Below are 17,575 nucleotides of genomic sequence, written 5' to 3'. Positions count from 1 at the left end.
GCGTCTGCAGACTGTAATGTGTGCGTGTGTGTGAGACGTGAAGTGGCGTCTGCAGACTGTAATGTGTGTGTGACGTGATGTGGCGTCTGCAGACTGTAATGTGTGTGAGACGTGATGTGGCGTCTGCAGACTGTAATGTGTGTGAGACGTGATGTGGCGTCTGCAGACTGTAATGTGTGTGTGACGTGAAGTGGCGTCTGCAGACTGTAATGTGTGTGTGTGTGTGTGTGTGTGACGTGATGTGGCGTCTGCAGACTGTAATGTGTGTGAGACGTGAAGTGGCGTCTGCAGACTGTAATGTGTGTGTGACATGATGTGGTGTCTGCAGACTGTAATGTGTGTGTGACGTGATGTGGCGTCTGCAGACTGTAATGTGTGTGTGACGTGATGTGGCGTCTGCAGACTGTAATGTGTGTGTGACGTGAAGTGGCGTCTGCAGACTGTAATGTGTGTGTGACATGATGTGGTGTCTGCAGACTGTAATGTGTGTGTGACGTGATGTGGCGTCTGCAGACTGTAATGTGTGTGTGACGTGATGTGGCGTCTGCAGACTGTAATGTGTGTGAGACGTGAAGTGGCGTCTGCAGACTGTAATGTGTGTGTGACGTGATGTGGCGTCTGCAGACTGTAATGTGTGTGAGACGTGAAGTGGCGTCTGCAGACTGTAATGTGTGTGTGACGTGAAGTGGCGTCTGCAGACTGTAATGTGTGTGAGACGTGAAGTGGCGTCTGCAGACTGTAATGTGTGTGTGACGTGAAGTGGCGTCTGCAGACTGTAATGTGTGTGTGACGTGATGTGGCGTCTGCAGACTGTAATGTGTGTGTGACGTGATGTGGCGTCTGCAGACTGTAATGTGTGTGTGACGTGATGTGGCGTCTGCAGACTGTAATGTGTGTGAGACGTGAAGTGGCGTCTGCAGACTGTAATGTGTGTGTGACGTGATGTGGCGTCTGCAGACTGTAATGTGTGTGTGACGTGATGTGGCGTCTGCAGACTGTAATGTGTGTGAGACGTGATGTGGCGTCTGCAGACTGTAATGTGTGTGTGACGTGATGTGGCGTCTGCAGACTGTAATGTGTGTGTGACGTGATGTGGCGTCTGCAGACTGTAATGTGTGTGTGACGTGATGTGGCGTCTGCAGACTGTAATGTGTGTGTGACGTGAAGTGGCGTCTGCAGACTGTAATGTGTGTGTGACGTGATGTGGCGTCTGCAGACTGTAATGTGTGTGTGACGTGATGTGGCGTCTGCAGACTGTAATGTGTGTGTGACGTGATGTGGCGTCTGCAGACTGTAATGTGTGTGTGACGTGATGTGGCGTCTGCAGACTGTAATGTGTGTGTGACGTGATGTGGCGTCTGCAGACTGTAATGTGTGTGTGACGTGATGTGGCGTCTGCAGACTGTAATGTGTGTGTGACGTGATGTGGCGTCTGCAGACTGTAATGTGTGTGTGACGTGATGTGGCGTCTGCAGACTGTAATGTGTGTGTGACGTGATGTGGCGTCTGCAGACTGTAATGTGTGTGTGACGTGATGTGGCGTCTGCAGACTGTAATGTGTGTGTGACGTGATGTGGCGTCTGCAGACTGTAATGTGTGTGTGACGTGATGTGGCGTCTGCAGACTGTAATGTGTGTGTGACGTGATGTGGCGTCTGCAGACTGTAATGTGTGTGTGACGTGATGTGGCGTCTGCAGACTGTAATGTGTGTGTGACGTGAAGTGGCGTCTGCAGACTGTAATGTGTGTGTGACGTGAAGTGGCGTCTGCAGACTGTAATGTGTGTGTGACGTGATGTGGCGTCTGCAGACTGTAATGTGTGTGTGACGTGATGTGGCGTCTGCAGACTGTAATGTGTGTGTGACGTGATGTGGCGTCTGCAGACTGTAATGTGTGTGTGACGTGATGTGGCGTCTGCAGACTGTAATGTGTGTGTGACGTGAAGTGGCGTCTGCAGACTGTAATGTGTGTGTGACGTGATGTGGCGTCTGCAGACTGTAATGTGTGTGGTGACGTGAAGTGGCGTCTGCAGACTGTAATGTGTGTGTGACGTGATGTGGCGTCTGCAGACTGTAATGTGTGTGTGACGTGATGTGGCGTCTGCAGACTGTAATGTGTGTGTGACGTGATGTGGCGTCTGCAGACTGTAATGTGTGTGTGACGTGAAGTGGCGTCTGCAGACTGTAATGTGTGTGTGACGTGATGTGGCGTCTGCAGACTGTAATGTGTGTGTGACGTGAAGTGGCGTCTGCAGACTGTAATGTGTGTGTGACGTGATGTGGCGTCTGCAGACTGTAATGTGTGTGAGACGTGAAGTGGCATCTGCAGACTGTAATGTGTGTGTGACGTGATGTGGCGTCTGCAGACTGTAATGTGTGTGTGACGTGATGTGGCGTCTGCAGACTGTAATGTGTGTGTGACGTGATGTGGCGTCTGCAGACTGTAATGTGTGTGTGACGTGATGTGGCGTCTGCAGACTGTAATGTGTGTGAGACGTGAAGTGGCGTCTGCAGACTGTAATGTGTGTGTGACGTGATGTGGCGTCTGCAGACTGTAATGTGTGTGTGACGTGATGTGGCGTCTGCAGACTGTAATGTGTGTGAGACGTGATGTGGCGTCTGCAGACTGTAATGTGTGTGTGACGTGAAGTGGCGTCTGCAGACTGTAATGTGTGTGTGACGTGATGTGGCGTCTGCAGACTGTAATGTGTGTGAGACGTGAAGTGGCGTCTGCAGACTGTAATGTGTGTGTGACGTGAAGTGGCGTCTGCAGACTGTAATGTGTGTGTGACGTGAAGTGGCGTCTGCAGACTGTAATGTGTGTGAGACGTGAAGTGGCGTCTGCAGACTGTAATGTGTGTGAGACGTGAAGTGGCGTCTGCAGACTGTAATGTGTGTGTGACGTGAAGTGGCGTCTGCAGACTGTAATGTGTGTGTGACGTGAAGTGGCGTCTGCAGACTGTAATGTGTGTGTGACGTGATGTGGCGTCTGCAGACTGTAATGTGTGTGAGACGTGAAGTGGCGTCTGCAGACTGTAATGTGTGTGAGACGTGAAGTGGCGTCTGCAGACTGTAATGTGTGTGTGACGTGAAGTGGCGTCTGCAGACTGTAATGTGTGTGTGACGTGATGTGGCGTCTGCAGACTGTAATGTGTGTGTGACGTGATGTGGCGTCTGCAGACTGTAATGTGTGTGTGACGTGATGTGGCGTCTGCAGACTGTAATGTGTGTGAGACGTGAAGTGGCGTCTGCAGACTGTAATGTGTGTGTGACGTGATGTGGCGTCTGCAGACTGTAATGTGTGTGAGACGTGATGTGGCGTCTGCAGACTGTAATGTGTGTGTGACGTGATGTGGCGTCTGCAGACTGTAATGTGTGTGTGACGTGAAGTGGCGTCTGCAGACTGTAATGTGTGTGTGACGTGATGTGGCGTCTGCAGACTGTAATGTGTGTGTGACGTGATGTGGCGTCTGCAGACTGTAATGTGTGTGTGACGTGAAGTGGCGTCTGCAGACTGTAATGTGTGTGTGACGTGAAGTGGCGTCTGCAGACTGTAATGTGTGTGTGACGTGATGTGGCGTCTGCAGACTGTAATGTGTGTGTGACGTGATGTGGCGTCTGCAGACTGTAATGTGTGTGTGACGTGAAGTGGCGTCTGCAGACTGTAATGTGTGTGTGACGTGATGTGGCGTCTGCAGACTGTAATGTGTGTGAGACGTGATGTGGCGTCTGCAGACTGTAATGTGTGTGTGACGTGATGTGGCGTCTGCAGACTGTAATGTGTGTGTGACGTGATGTGGCGTCTGCAGACTGTAATGTGTGTGAGACGTGATGTGGCGTCTGCAGACTGTAATGTGTGTGTGACGTGATGTGGCGTCTGCAGACTGTAATGTGTGTGTGACGTGAAGTGGCGTCTGCAGACTGTAATGTGTGTGTGACGTGATGTGGCGTCTGCAGACTGTAATGTGTGTGAGACGTGATGTGGCGTCTGCAGACTGTAATGTGTGTGTGACGTGATGTGGCGTCTGCAGACTGTAATGTGTGTGTGACGTGATGTGGCGTCTGCAGACTGTAATGTGTGTGTGACGTGATGTGGCGTCTGCAGACTGTAATGTGTGTGTGACGTGAAGTGGCGTCTGCAGACTGTAATGTGTGTGTGACGTGATGTGGCGTCTGCAGACTGTAATGTGTGTGTGACGTGATGTGGCGTCTGCAGACTGTAATGTGTGTGTGACGTGAAGTGGCGTCTGCAGACTGTAATGTGTGTGTGACGTGATGTGGCGTCTGCAGACTGTAATGTGTGTGTGACGTGAAGTGGCGTCTGCAGACTGTAATGTGTGTGTGACGTGATGTGGCGTCTGCAGACTGTAATGTGTGTGTGACGTGATGTGGCTGTCTGCAGACTGTAATGTGTGTGTGACGTGATGTGGCGTCTGCAGACTGTAATGTGTGTGTGACGTGAAGTGGCGTCTGCAGACTGTAATGTGTGTGTGACGTGAAGTGGCGTCTGCAGACTGTAATGTGTGTGTGACGTGATGTGGCGTCTGCAGACTGTAATGTGTGTGTGACGTGATGTGGCGTCTGCAGACTGTAATGTGTGTGTGACGTGATGTGGCGTCTGCAGACTGTAATGTGTGTGTGACGTGAAGTGGCGTCTGCAGACTGTAATGTGTGTGTGACGTGAAGTGGCGTCTGCAGACTGTAATGTGTGTGTGACGTGATGTGGCGTCTGCAGACTGTAATGTGTGTGTGACGTGAAGTGGCGTCTGCAGACTGTAATGTGTGTGTGACGTGAAGTGGCGTCTGCAGACTGTAATGTGTGTGTGACGTGAAGTGGCGTCTGCAGACTGTAATGTGTGTGTGACGTGATGTGGCGTCTGCAGACTGTAATGTGTGTGTGTGTGTGTGTGTGTGTGACGTGATGTGGCGTCTGCAGACTGTAATGTGTGTGTGACGTGATGTGGCGTCTGCAGACTGTAATGTGTGTGTGACGTGATGTGGCGTCTGCAGACTGTAATGTGTGTGTGACGTGAAGTGGCGTCTGCAGACTGTAATGTGTGTGTGACGTGATGTGGCGTCTGCAGACTGTAATGTGTGTGAGACGTGATGTGGCGTCTGCAGACTGTAATGTGTGTGTGACGTGAAGTGGCGTCTGCAGACTGTAATGTGTGTGTGACGTGATGTGGCGTCTGCAGACTGTAATGTGTGTGAGACGTGATGTGGCGTCTGCAGACTGTAATGTGTGTGTGACGTGATGTGGCGTCTGCAGACTGTAATGTGTGTGTGACGTGATGTGGCGTCTGCAGACTGTAATGTGTGTGTGACGTGATGTGGCGTCTGCAGACTGTAATGTGTGTGTGACGTGAAGTGGCGTCTGCAGACTGTAATGTGTGTGTGACGTGAAGTGGCGTCTGCAGACTGTAATGTGTGTGTGTGTGTGTGTGTGTGACGTGATGTGGCGTCTGCAGACTGTAATGTGTGTGTGACGTGAAGTGGCGTCTGCAGACTGTAATGTGTGTGTGACGTGATGTGGCGTCTGCAGACTGTAATGTGTGTGTGACGTGATGTGGCGTCTGCAGACTGTAATGTGTGTGTGACGTGATGTGGCGTCTGCAGACTGTAATGTGTGTGTGACGTGAAGTGGCGTCTGCAGACTGTAATGTGTGTGTGACGTGAAGTGGCGTCTGCAGACTGTAATGTGTGTGTGTGTGTGTGTGTGTGTGACGTGATGTGGCGTCTGCAGACTGTAATGTGTGTGTGACGTGAAGTGGCGTCTGCAGACTGTAATGTGTGTGAGACGTGATGTGGCGTCTGCAGACTGTAATGTGTGTGTGACGTGATGTGGCGTCTGCAGACTGTAATGTGTGTGTGACGTGATGTGGCGTCTGCAGACTGTAATGTGTGTGTGACGTGATGTGGCGTCTGCAGACTGTAATGTGTGTGAGACGTGATGTGGCGTCTGCAGACTGTAATGTGTGTGTGACATGATGTGGCGTCTGCAGACTGTAATGTGTGTGTGTGTGTGTGACGTGATGTGGCGTCTGCAGACTGTAATGTGTGCGTGTGTGTGTGACGTGATGTGGCGTCTGCAGACTGTAATGTGTGCGTGTGTGTGTGACGTGATGTGGCGTCTGCAGACTGTAATGCATGTGTGTTTGACGTGATGTGGCGTCTGCAGACTGTAATGTGTGCGTGTGTGTGTGTGTGTGTGTGTGTGACGCATGCTAATGTCGTCTCCTCAGGCCGCACACACAGTGAGGCAGTTACTGCGGGTCGCTAAGAGGACGGTGCCCCCGGTGGAGTGGAAGAGAACGCCTGTAGTGTTCAGAGCCACGGCTGGACTGAGGCTTCTGCCGCCGGCCAAAGCACACGCACTCCTGGAGGAGGTACACACACCGCAGAACACACACCTGTGCATCATAATGATGCACACACACCTGTCCACAGTAGAGGGTCCCAATCTCACAAAAAAAACTGGGAAAAATTCCCATCCTGTCCCAATCCCACAAAAAATTCCCATCCCGTCCCAATCCCACTAAAAAATGGGAAAAATTCCTGTCCCGTCCCTCTCCCACACAAAAAATCCCATCCCAATACCACAAAAAAATCCCGTCCCGTCCCAATCCCATAAAAAAATTCCCATCCCATCCCAATCCCACAAAAAACTGGGGGAAAAACCCATCCCAATCCCACCAAATAAATCCCATCCCATCCCAATCCCATTAAAAAACTGGGGGAAGTTCCAGTCCCGTCCCAATCCCAGAAGAATGACTCCCATTTCCTACCACTCCTGTGTTGTGGTTTTTTGGCTGGAATCTGTCAGTTACATTAAAAAATTCAATACGGATCACAGCATACCCAGTTGAATAATAACCCAAAGGTCATTTTTGTTTAAGATGGCTTTCAGTTCAATATAATAACGATGCACACTTTAAATTCCAGCTCCTTCCCATCCGCTGTGTTTCTGTCTCCAGGTGCAGGACGTCTTCGATGAGTCCCCGTTTTACGTGCCGGCTGACAGTGTCAGTATCATGAACGGGACGAATGAAGGTTTGTCAGAAATTCTTCAGAAATTAGCCTGATTTATTTGTAAGAGTAACGCTCAGAGAACACTAGAGTAACGCTCAGATTACACTCTAGAGTAACGCTCAGAGAACGCTCTAGAGTAACACTCAGAGAACACACTAGAGTAACGCTCAGAGAACGCTCTAGAGTAACGCTCAGATTACACTCTAGAGTAACGCTCAGAGAACGCTCTAGAGTAACACTCAGAGAACACACTAGAGTAACGCTCAGAGAACACTCTAGAGTAACGCTCAGATTACACTCTAGAGTAACGCTCAGAGAACACACTAGAGTAACGCTCAGAGAACGCTCTAGAGTAACACTCAGAGAACACACTAGAGTAACGCTCAGAGAACGCTCTAGAGTAACGCTCAGAGAACACTCTAGAGTAACGCTCAGAGAACACTCTAGAGTAACGCTCAGAGAACACACTAGAGTAACGCTCAGAGAACGCTCTAGAGTAACACTCAGAGAACACTCTAGAGTAACGCTCAGAGACCACACTAGAGTAACGCTCAGAGGACACTCTAGAGTAACGCTCAGAGAACGCTCTAGAGTAACGCTCAGAGAACGCTCTAGAGTAACGCTCAGAGGACGCTCTAGAGTAACGCTCAGAGAACACTCTAGAGTAACGCTCAGAGACCACTCTAGAGTAACACTCAGAGAACGCTCTAGAGTAACGCTCAGAGAACACTCTAGAGTAACGCTCAGAGAACACTAGAGTAACGCTCAGAGAACGCTCTAGAGTAACGCTCAGAGAACACTCTAGAGTAACGCTCAGAGAACACACTAGAGTAACGCTCAGAGAACGCTCTAGAGTAACACTCAGAGAACACACTAGAGTAACGCTCAGAGAGCGCTCTAGAGTAACGCTCAGAGAACACTCTAGAGTAACGCTCAGAGAACACTCTAGAGTAACGCTCAGAGAACACACTAGAGTAACGCTCAGAGAACGCTCTAGAGTAACGCTCAGAGGACGCTCTAGAGTAACGCTCAGAGAACACTCTAGAGTAACGCTCAGAGACCACTCTAGAGTAACACTCAGAGAACGCTCTAGAGTAACGCTCAGAGAACACTCTAGAGTAACGCTCAGAGAACACTAGAGTAACGCTCAGAGAACGCTCTAGAGTAACGCTCAGAGAACACTCTAGAGTAACGCTCAGAGAACACTCTAGAGTAACGCTCAGAGAACGCTCTAGAGTAACGCTCAGAGAACACTCTAGAGTAACGCTCAGAGAACACTAGAGTAACGCTCAGAGAACACTCTAGAGTAACGCTCAGAGAACACTCTAGAGTAACACTCAGAGAACACTCTAGAGTAACACTCAGAGAACACTAGAGTAACGCTCAGAGAACGCTCTAGAGTAACGCTCAGAGACCACTCTAGAGTAACACTCAGAGAACGCTCTAGAGTAACGCTCAGAGAACACTCTAGAGTAACGCTCAGAGAACACTAGAGTAACGCTCAGAGAACGCTCTAGAGTAACGCTCAGAGAACACTCTAGAGTAACGCTCAGAGAACACTCTAGAGTAACGCTCAGAGAACGCTCTAGAGTAACGCTCAGAGAACACTCTAGAGTAACGCTCAGAGAACACTAGAGTAACGCTCAGAGAACACTCTAGAGTAACGCTCAGAGAACACTCTAGAGTAACGCTCAGAGAACACTCTAGAGTAACGCTCAGAGAACGCTCTAGAGTAACGCTCAGAGAACACTCTAGAGTAACGCTCAGAGAACACTAGAGTAACGCTCAGAGAACACTCTAGAGTAACGCTCAGAGAACACTCTAGAGTAACGCTCAGAGAACACTCTAGAGTAACACTCAGAGAACACTCTAGAGTAACGCTCAGAGAACGCTCTAGAGTAACGCTCAGAGAACACTCTAGAGTAACGCTCAGAGAACACTAGAGTAACGCTCAGAGAACACTCTAGAGTAACGCTCAGAGAACACTCTAGAGTAACACTCGGAGAACACTCTAGAGTAACGCTCAGAGAACACTAGAGTAACGCTCAGAGAACACTAGAGTAACGCTCAGAGAACGCTCTAGAGTAACGCTCAGAGAACACTCTAGAGTAACACTCAGAGAACACTCTAGAGTAACGCTCAGAGAACACTCTAGAGTAACGCTCAGAGAACGCTCTAGAGTAACGCTCAGAGGACACTCTAGAGTAACGCTCAGAGAACACTCTAGAGTAACGCTCAGAGAACACTAGAGTAACGCTCAGAGAACACTAGAGTAACGCTCGGAGAACACTAGAGTAACACTCGGAGAACACTCTAGAGTAACGCTCAGAGAACACTAGAGTAACGCTCAGAGAACACTAGAGTAACGCTCAGAGAACGCTCTAGAGTAACGCTCAGAGAACACTCTAGAGTAACACTCAGAGAACACTCTAGAGTAACGCTCAGAGAACACTAGAGTAACACTCGGAGAACACTCTAGAGTAACGCTCAGAGAACACTAGAGTAACGCTCAGAGAACACTAGAGTAACGCTCAGAGAACACTAGAGTAACACTCGGAGAACACTCTAGAGTAACGCTCAGAGAACACTAGAGTAACGCTCAGAGAACACTAGAGTAACGCTCGGAGAACACTAGAGTAACACTCGGAGAACACTCTAGAGTAACGCTCAGAGAACACTAGAGTAACGCTCAGAGAACACTAGAGTAACGCTCAGAGAACACTAGAGTAACGCTCAGAGAACACTCTAGAGTAACGCTCAGAGAACACTCTAGAGTAACGCTCAGAGAACGCTCTAGAGTAACGCTCAGAGGACACTCTAGAGTAACGCTCAGAGAACACTAGAGTAACGCTCAGAGAACACTAGAGTAACGCTCAGAGAACACTAGAGTAACGCTCAGATTACACTCTAGAGTAACGCTCAGAGAACACACTTGAGTAACGCTCAGAGAACACTCTAGAGTAACGCTCAGAGAACACACTTGAGTAACGCTCAGAGAACACTCTAGAGTAACGCTCAGAGAACACTAGAGTAACGCTCAGAGAACACTAGAGTAACGCTCAGAGAACACTAGAGTAACGCTCAGAGAACACTAGAGTAACGCTCAGAGAACACTAGAGTAACGCTCAGATTACACTCTAGAGTAACGCTCAGAGAACACACTAGAGTAACACTCAGAGAACACTCTAGAGTAACACTCAGAGAACACTCTAGAGTAATGCTCAGAGAACACTCTAGAGTAACACTCAGAGAACACTCTAGAGTAACGCTCAGAGAACACTCTAGAGTAACTCTCAGAGAACGCTCAGAGGACACTCTAGAGTAACGCTCAGAGGACACTCTAGAGTAACGCTCAGAGAACACTAGAGTAACGCTCAGAGGACACTCTAGAGTAACGCTCAGAGAACACTCTAGAGTAACGCTCAGAGAACACTCTAGAGTAACGCTCGGAGAACACTCTAGAGTAACGCTCAGAGGACACTCTAGAGTAACGCTCAGAGGACACTCTAGAGTAACGCTCAGAGGACACACTAGAGTAACGCTCAGAGAACACTCTAGAGAACACACTAGAGTAACGCTCAGAGAACACTCTAGAGTAACGCTCAGAGAACGCTCTAGAGTAACACTCTAGAGTAACGCTCAGAGGACACTCTAGAGTAACGCTCTAGAGTAACGCTCAGAGAACACTCTAGAGTAACGCTCGGAGAACACTCTAGAGTAACGCTCAGAGGACACTCTAGAGTAACGCTCAGAGAACACTCTAGAGTAACGCTCAGAGAACACTCTAGAGTAACGCTCAGAGGACACTCTAGAGTAACGCTCAGAGGACACTCTAGAGTAACGCTCAGAGGACACTCTAGAGTAACACTCAGAGAACACTCTAGAGTAACGCTCAGAGAACACTCTAGAGTAACGCTCAGAGAACACTCTAGAGTAACGCTCAGAGAACACTCTAGAGTAACACTCAGAGAACACTCTAGAGTAACACTCAGAGAACGCTCTAGAGTAACACTCAGAGAACGCTCTAGAGTAACGCTCAGAGAACCCTCTAGAGTAACGCTCAGAGAACACTCTAGAGTAACGCTCAGAGAACACTCTAGAGTAACGCTCAGAGAACACTCTAGAGTAACGCTCAGAGAACGCTCTAGAGTAACGCTCAGAGAACGCTCTAGAGTAACGCTCAGAGAACCCTCTAGAGTAACGCTCAGAGAACACTCTAGAGTAACGCTCAGAGAACACTCTAGAGTAACGCTCAGAGAACACTCTAGAGTAACGCTCAGAGAAAACTCTAGAGTAACGCTCAGAGAACACTCTAGAGTAACGCTCAGAGAACACTCTAGAGTAACGCTCAGAGAACACTCTAGAGTAACGCTCAGAGAACACTCTAGAGTAACGCTCAGAGAACACTCTAGAGTAACGCTCAGAGAACACTCTAGAGTAACGCTCAGAGAACACTCAAGAGTAACGCTCAGAGAACACTCTAGAGTAACGCTCAGAGAACGCTCTAGAGTAACGCTCAGAGACCACTCTAGAGTAACGCTCAGAGAACACTCTAGAGTAACGCTCAGAGACCACTCTAGAGTAACGCTCAGAGACCACTCTAGAGTAACGCTCAGAGAACACTCTAGAGTAACGCTCAGAGAACACTCTAGAGTAACGCTCAGAGAACACTCTAGAGTAACGCTCAGAGAACACTCTAGAGTAACGCTCAGAGAACACTCTAGAGTAACGCTCAGAGACCACTCTAGAGTAACGCTCAGAGAACACTCTAGAGTAACGCTCAGAGAACACTCTAGAGTAACGCTCAGAGAACGCTCTAGAGTAACGCTCAGAGAACACTCTAGAGTAACGCTCAGAGAACACTCTAGAGTAACGCTCAGAGAACACACTAGAGTAACGCTCAGAGAACACACTAGAGTAACGCTCAGAGGACACTCTAGAGTAACGCTCAGAGAACACACTAGAGTAACGCTCAGATAACACTCTAGAGTAACGCTCAGATTACACTCTAGAGTAACGCTCAGAGAACACACTAGAGTAACGCTCAGAGAACACACTAGAGTAACGCTCAGAGAACACACTAGAGTAACGCTCAGAGGACACTCTAGAGTAACACTCAGATAACACTCTAGAGTAACACTCAGAGAACGCTCTAGAGTAACGCTCAGAGAACGCTCTAGAGTAACGCTCAGAGGACACTCTAGAGTAACACTCAGATAACACTTTAGAGTAACGCTCAGAGACCACACTAGAGTAACGCTCAGAGGACACTCTAGAGTAACGCTCAGAGACCACACTAGAGTAACGCTCAGAGAACACTCTAGAGTAACGCTCAGAGAACACACTAGAGTAACGCTCAGAGAACGCTCTAGAGTAACGCTCTAGAGTAACGCTCAGAGAACGCTCTAGAGTAACGCTCAGAGGACACTCTAGAGTAACGCTCAGATTACACTCTAGAGTAACGCTCAGAGAACGCTCTAGAGTAACGCTCAGAGAACGCTCTAGAGTAACGCTCAGAGGACACTCTAAAGTAACACTCAGATAACACTCTAGAGTAACGCTCAGATTACATTCTAGAGTAACGCTCAGAGGACACTCTAGAGAAACGCTCAGAGAACGCTCTAGAGTACCGCTCAGAGAACGCTCTAGAGTAACGCTCAGAGAACGCTCTAGAGTAACGCTCAGAGAACGCTCTAGAGTAACGCTCAGAGAACGCTCTAGAGTAACGCTCAGAGAACGCTCTAGAGTAACGCTCAGAGAACGCTCTAGAGTAACGCTCAGAGAACACTCTAGAGTAACGCTCAGAGAACACTCTAGAGTTACGCTCAGAGAACGCTCTAGAGTAACGCTCAGAGAACGCTCTAGAGTAACGCTCAGATTACATTCTAGAGTAACGCTCAGAGGACACTCTAGAGAAACGCTCAGAGAACGCTCTAGAGTACCGCTCAGAGAACGCTCTAGAGTAACGCTCAGAGAACGCTCTAGAGTAACGCTCAGAGAACGCTCTAGAGTAACGCTCAGAGAACGCTCTAGAGTAACGCTCAGAGAACGCTCTAGAGTAACGCTCAGAGAACACTCTAGAGTAACGCTCAGAGAACACTCTAGAGTAACGCTCAGAGAACGCTCTAGAGTACCGCTCAGAGAACGCTCAAGAGTACCGCTCAGAGAACGCTCTAGAGTACCGCTCAGAGAACGCTCTAGAGTACCGCTCAGAGAACGCTCTAGAGTACCGCTCAGAGAACGCTCTAGAGTACCGCTCAGAGAACGCTCTAGAGTACCGCTCAGAGAACGCTCTAGAGTACCGCTCAGAGAACGCTCTAGAGTACCGCTCAGAGAACGCTCAAGAGTACCGCTCGGAGAACGCTCTAGAGTACTGCTCGGAGAACGCTCTAGAGTACCGCTCGGAGAACGCTCTAGAGTACCGCTCGGAAAACGCTCTAGAGTAACGCTCACCTGCTGAACGTCACACAAGCATCAGTTTAGCCGATGAGTGTAGATCAAGAGCTGTGTGGTGAAGTCCTCAGTGTGGTTGATGAGGCAGCAGGACGTGTAATTAGTCTAGCAGACATTACTGCACACTCAACTACTGCATTATTATTATTATCAAACAGAGAGACTAGGTGAGACGCATGTGAATCTGTGGACAACTCGAGTCTACAGTCAGTCCTATTCATTCTGATTATTAATAGGTGGAATTATGTATTGAACACTGTTTTGAGCATGATGATGCTGCCCCGATTGTGCTTTACAGAACTCTAGGGTTTTTGACTCAATTTTAAAGAACACTTTATGCCAAAAAGTTTATATATAATATAACATAATTATGTACAAACCTGATTCCAAAAAAGTTGGGACACTGTACAAGTTGTAATTAAAAAAGGAATGCAATAATTTACAGTTCTCATAAACTTATATTTTATTCAAAATAGAATATAACATTTGAGGATAACATATCAAATGTTGAAAGTGAGACATTTTGAAATGTCATGCCAAATATTGGCTCAATTTGGATTTCATGAGAGCTATTCCATAAGTGTATGGAAAAGTTAAATGTTCATATAAGGAACAGCTGGAGGACCAATCTGCAGCTTATTAGGTCAATTGTCAACATGATTGGGTATAAAAGAGCCTCTCAGAGTGGCAGTGTCTCTCAGAAGATGAGCAGAGGATCACCAGTTCCCCCAATGCTGCGGCGGACAATAGTGGAGTGATATCAGAAAGGAGTTTCTCTGAGAAACACTGCAAAGAGTTTGAAGTTATCATCATCTACAGAGCATAATATTATCCAAAGATTCAGAGAATCTGGAACAATCTCTGAGCGTAAGGGTCAAGGGTCAAAACCAAACTGGATGGCCGTGATCTTCAGCCCTTAGACGGCACTGCATCACACACAGGAATGCTACTGTAATGGACATCACAACATGGGCTCAGGAATACTTCCAGAAAACATTGGTGAACACAATCCACCGCGCCATTCGCATTGGCATGGGGAGCTTACACATCTGGAAAAGCTCCATCAAGTCTGAAAGGTCTATCCAAGTTCTAGAGCAACATCTGCTCCATCCAGACGGCGTCTCTTTCAGGGAAGACCTTCTCCAACATGACAATGCCAGACCACACACTGCATCAATTACAGCATCATGGCTGTGTAGAAGAAGGATCCGGCACTGAAATGGCCAGCCTGCAGTCCAGATCTTTCACCATTAGAAAACATCGGGCGCATCATAAAGAGGAAGATGCGATAAAGAAGACCTAAGACGGTTGAGCAACTAGAAGCCTGTGTTAGACAAGAATGGGCCAACATTCCCATTCCTAAACTTGAGCAGCTCGTCTCCTCAGTGCCCAGACGTTTGCAGACTGATATAAAAAGAAGAGGGGATGACACACAGGGGGAAACATGGCCACAGCAACTTTTTTTAAATGTGTTGATGCCATGAAATTTAAAATCAACTTATTTCCCCCTTAAAATTATACATTTTCTCAGTTTAAACATTTGATATGTAATCTATGTTATTTTCTGAATAAAATATTGAAATATGAAACTTCCACATCATTGCATTCTGTTTTAATTTATAATATGTTCACTGTCCAAACTTTTTTGGAATTGGGTTTGTATGTATAAAGTTTGTATAACTTTTTCTTGTGTGTACACAAACACAAAATACAAAACTATTGAGTGTCTTCTGTGTGATAAAGATGAGTTTGTTCTTCACAGGGATTCTGGCCTGGATCACAGTCAACTTCCTGACCGGTGAGGCCTGCTGTTTTTCACCGCTTTCAGTCAATAATGCTGAATTTCAGCTTATGAAATAGATTTGTAGTCATTTTAAATCTAGGCATGATCCAGTGGTTTATACACTGAAAGTTTTTGTTTAAAATAAGCTAAATAATCTGCCAATGGGGTGAGATAAATAATCTTAATTCAAACAAAAAACAAGATTATTTTTCTCACCCCATTGGCAGATTATTTATCTTATTTTAAGCAAAAACTCTCTTCATTTTGAGTTATTTTCCCCAAAACAAGACAATTACTTTTGCTTGTCTAGTAAATGTTTCTTAATGTAATAATTTTTAGATATTTTGACTAGAAACAAGACAAAAATACTGAGTAAGAACATTATTTTTTTGCAGTGCAGAGATGCATTTAAATTATGTATTTATCGCCTGAAAGTCTCGTATTAATCTTAAATGTTTTATATAGCTTTTTATTAATTATGTGACTTTTGAAAGTGTCTCAGTAGAAGGAATGCTGTACGATCAAAGATTATGATTTTCTTCAGAATAATTATTTGTGCGTTACAGTCGGTGTTGATTTCCGACAGCAAAGATCATCACACATGAAAGGCATCAGCATTCATTGACTCGCTGACGGAAGCGCAGTTGATATTTCATGCTGCAGTGACTTTAGTCCTCCAGAAGCGTCACAGATGAGCTCTTCATATATGTAAAGTTATTTATATTTGTTTAGTGTTTTTAATCCTGCTTTCAGGCCGCCTCGACCGCAGATCTCAGAAGACGGTGGGAATCCTCGACCTGGGCGGCGGATCCACGCAAATCACCTTCCTCCCGAAATCAAAGGTCAGCGACTGCTCCGTTTGAATAAGAAACTAGTGAGAATCATGAGAATTACAAACAAAACTCAGATGAACATCTGCATGCATCACAGTAATTAGATATTTGTTTGTTTCTTTTTACTTTATGTACTACACTGCAAAAAAATGCTTTTATTATTTTTGTCTTGTTTCTAGTCAAAATATCTAAAAATTCTTCTATTAAGAAAAATTTACTACACAAATAATTTTTTTTGTCTTGTTTAGGGAAAAACATACTCTAAATGAAGAGAGTTTTTGCTTAAAATTAAGCAAAAGGATCAGTCAGCTTTATTTCTATCGCTCTTCTCCAGCGGCGATTGTGTCAAAGCAGCTTCAGTGTTAAACAGGACAATACTGCAGCAGAATTAGATTTGGCTGTACAGTCGTTCTGGAGGAAACAGTGATGTTATCAGCTTATTTTAATTTATCATAGAGAGACAATGTTGGCAGATCAGTATTATAGTTTATAGAATTAAATAAGACCTCATTAATTAATGTTATTTGTATATTTAGTTGAATAACTCTGATCATAATGTTAGTGTCCCCAACTGAGCAAGCCAAGCCAAAGGCGACCAAAGGAACCGAAGCTAAAAATAAACCTTTGGAGAAAAATAATCTAATAATAAAATAGATTAAGAATATGTTCAGTATAAAATGTTTCCTGTTTGAAACCCCATTGGCAGATTATTTATCTTATTTTAAGCAGAAACTCTCTTCATTTTGTGTTATTTTTCCCAAAACAAGACAATTACTTTTGCTTGTCTAGTAAATACTTCTTGTTTTAAGAATGTTTAGATGTTTGGACTAGAAACAAGACAGAAATACTGAGTAAGAAGAGCATTTTTTGCAGTGTAGTTTAGTAATTATTGATATTTTGAATGACCTAACTCTGTCAGAAACTGTACGAATGCAGCTATTGGCTGTGATGTTTGTATTTCCATATTCTGCCTCCTCATTGGTGCGCCACAGAAAACCGTTGAAAGCGCGCCGGCCGATTACATCGCCAGATTCCAGATGTTCAACTCCACGTTTGAGCTCTACACGCACAGGTACAGGCTGGAGTTAAGATGCAGTAAAAGCAGATATTCCCTAAAACATCAGCTGTCATATCTTCAGCAGGTTTAGATTTCACAACTGCTAATATACATACACCGGTCAGGCATAACATTATGACCGGTGAATAACACTGATGATCTCTTCATCACGGCTCCTGTTAGTGGGTGGGATATATTAGGCAGCAAGTGAACATTTAGTCCTCAGAGTTGATGTGTGTGAAGCAGGAGAAATGGGCAAGCGTAAGGATTTGAGCGAGTTTGGCCAGATTGTGACGGCTAGACGACTGGGTCAGAGCATCTCCAAAACTGCAGCTCTTGTGGGCTGTTCCCGGTCTGCAGTGGTCATGCAATTGCGGTAATGCAAATCTATCAAAAGTGCTCCAAGGAAGGACCAGTGGAGA

At 46.4% G+C, this 17,575-nt stretch overlaps 2 protein-coding genes across 5 annotated transcripts in view; one reads left to right on the top strand and one right to left on the bottom strand.

Moving 5' to 3' along the window:
* Nucleotides 1-17,575, bottom strand: part of LOC137041748 (zona pellucida sperm-binding protein 4-like) — a 206,948-nt gene that overhangs the window by 124,828 nt on the left and 64,545 nt on the right. The window lies entirely within an intron of this gene.
* entpd5b (ectonucleoside triphosphate diphosphohydrolase 5b) overlaps nt 1-17,575 on the top strand; it is a 36,893-nt gene that overhangs the window by 3,436 nt on the left and 15,882 nt on the right. For both annotated transcript variants that reach the window (XM_067418772.1, XM_067418771.1), the window contains exons 4-8: nt 6,241-6,384; nt 6,973-7,048; nt 15,243-15,278; nt 16,017-16,105; nt 17,089-17,168. In XM_067418772.1, coding sequence (XP_067274873.1) covers nt 6,241-6,384; nt 6,973-7,048; nt 15,243-15,278; nt 16,017-16,105; nt 17,089-17,168 — 425 coding nt within the window. The remainder of the gene's footprint in view (nt 1-6,240; nt 6,385-6,972; nt 7,049-15,242; nt 15,279-16,016; nt 16,106-17,088; nt 17,169-17,575) is intronic.

This window comes from Pseudorasbora parva, chromosome 15 (assembly GCF_024679245.1).
Source record: "Pseudorasbora parva isolate DD20220531a chromosome 15, ASM2467924v1, whole genome shotgun sequence".
NCBI classification, from domain to species: Eukaryota; Metazoa; Chordata; class Actinopteri; order Cypriniformes; family Gobionidae; genus Pseudorasbora; species Pseudorasbora parva.
Note: the sequence above shows the minus strand (reverse complement) of the source record. Positions and strands in the feature narration are given on the sequence as shown.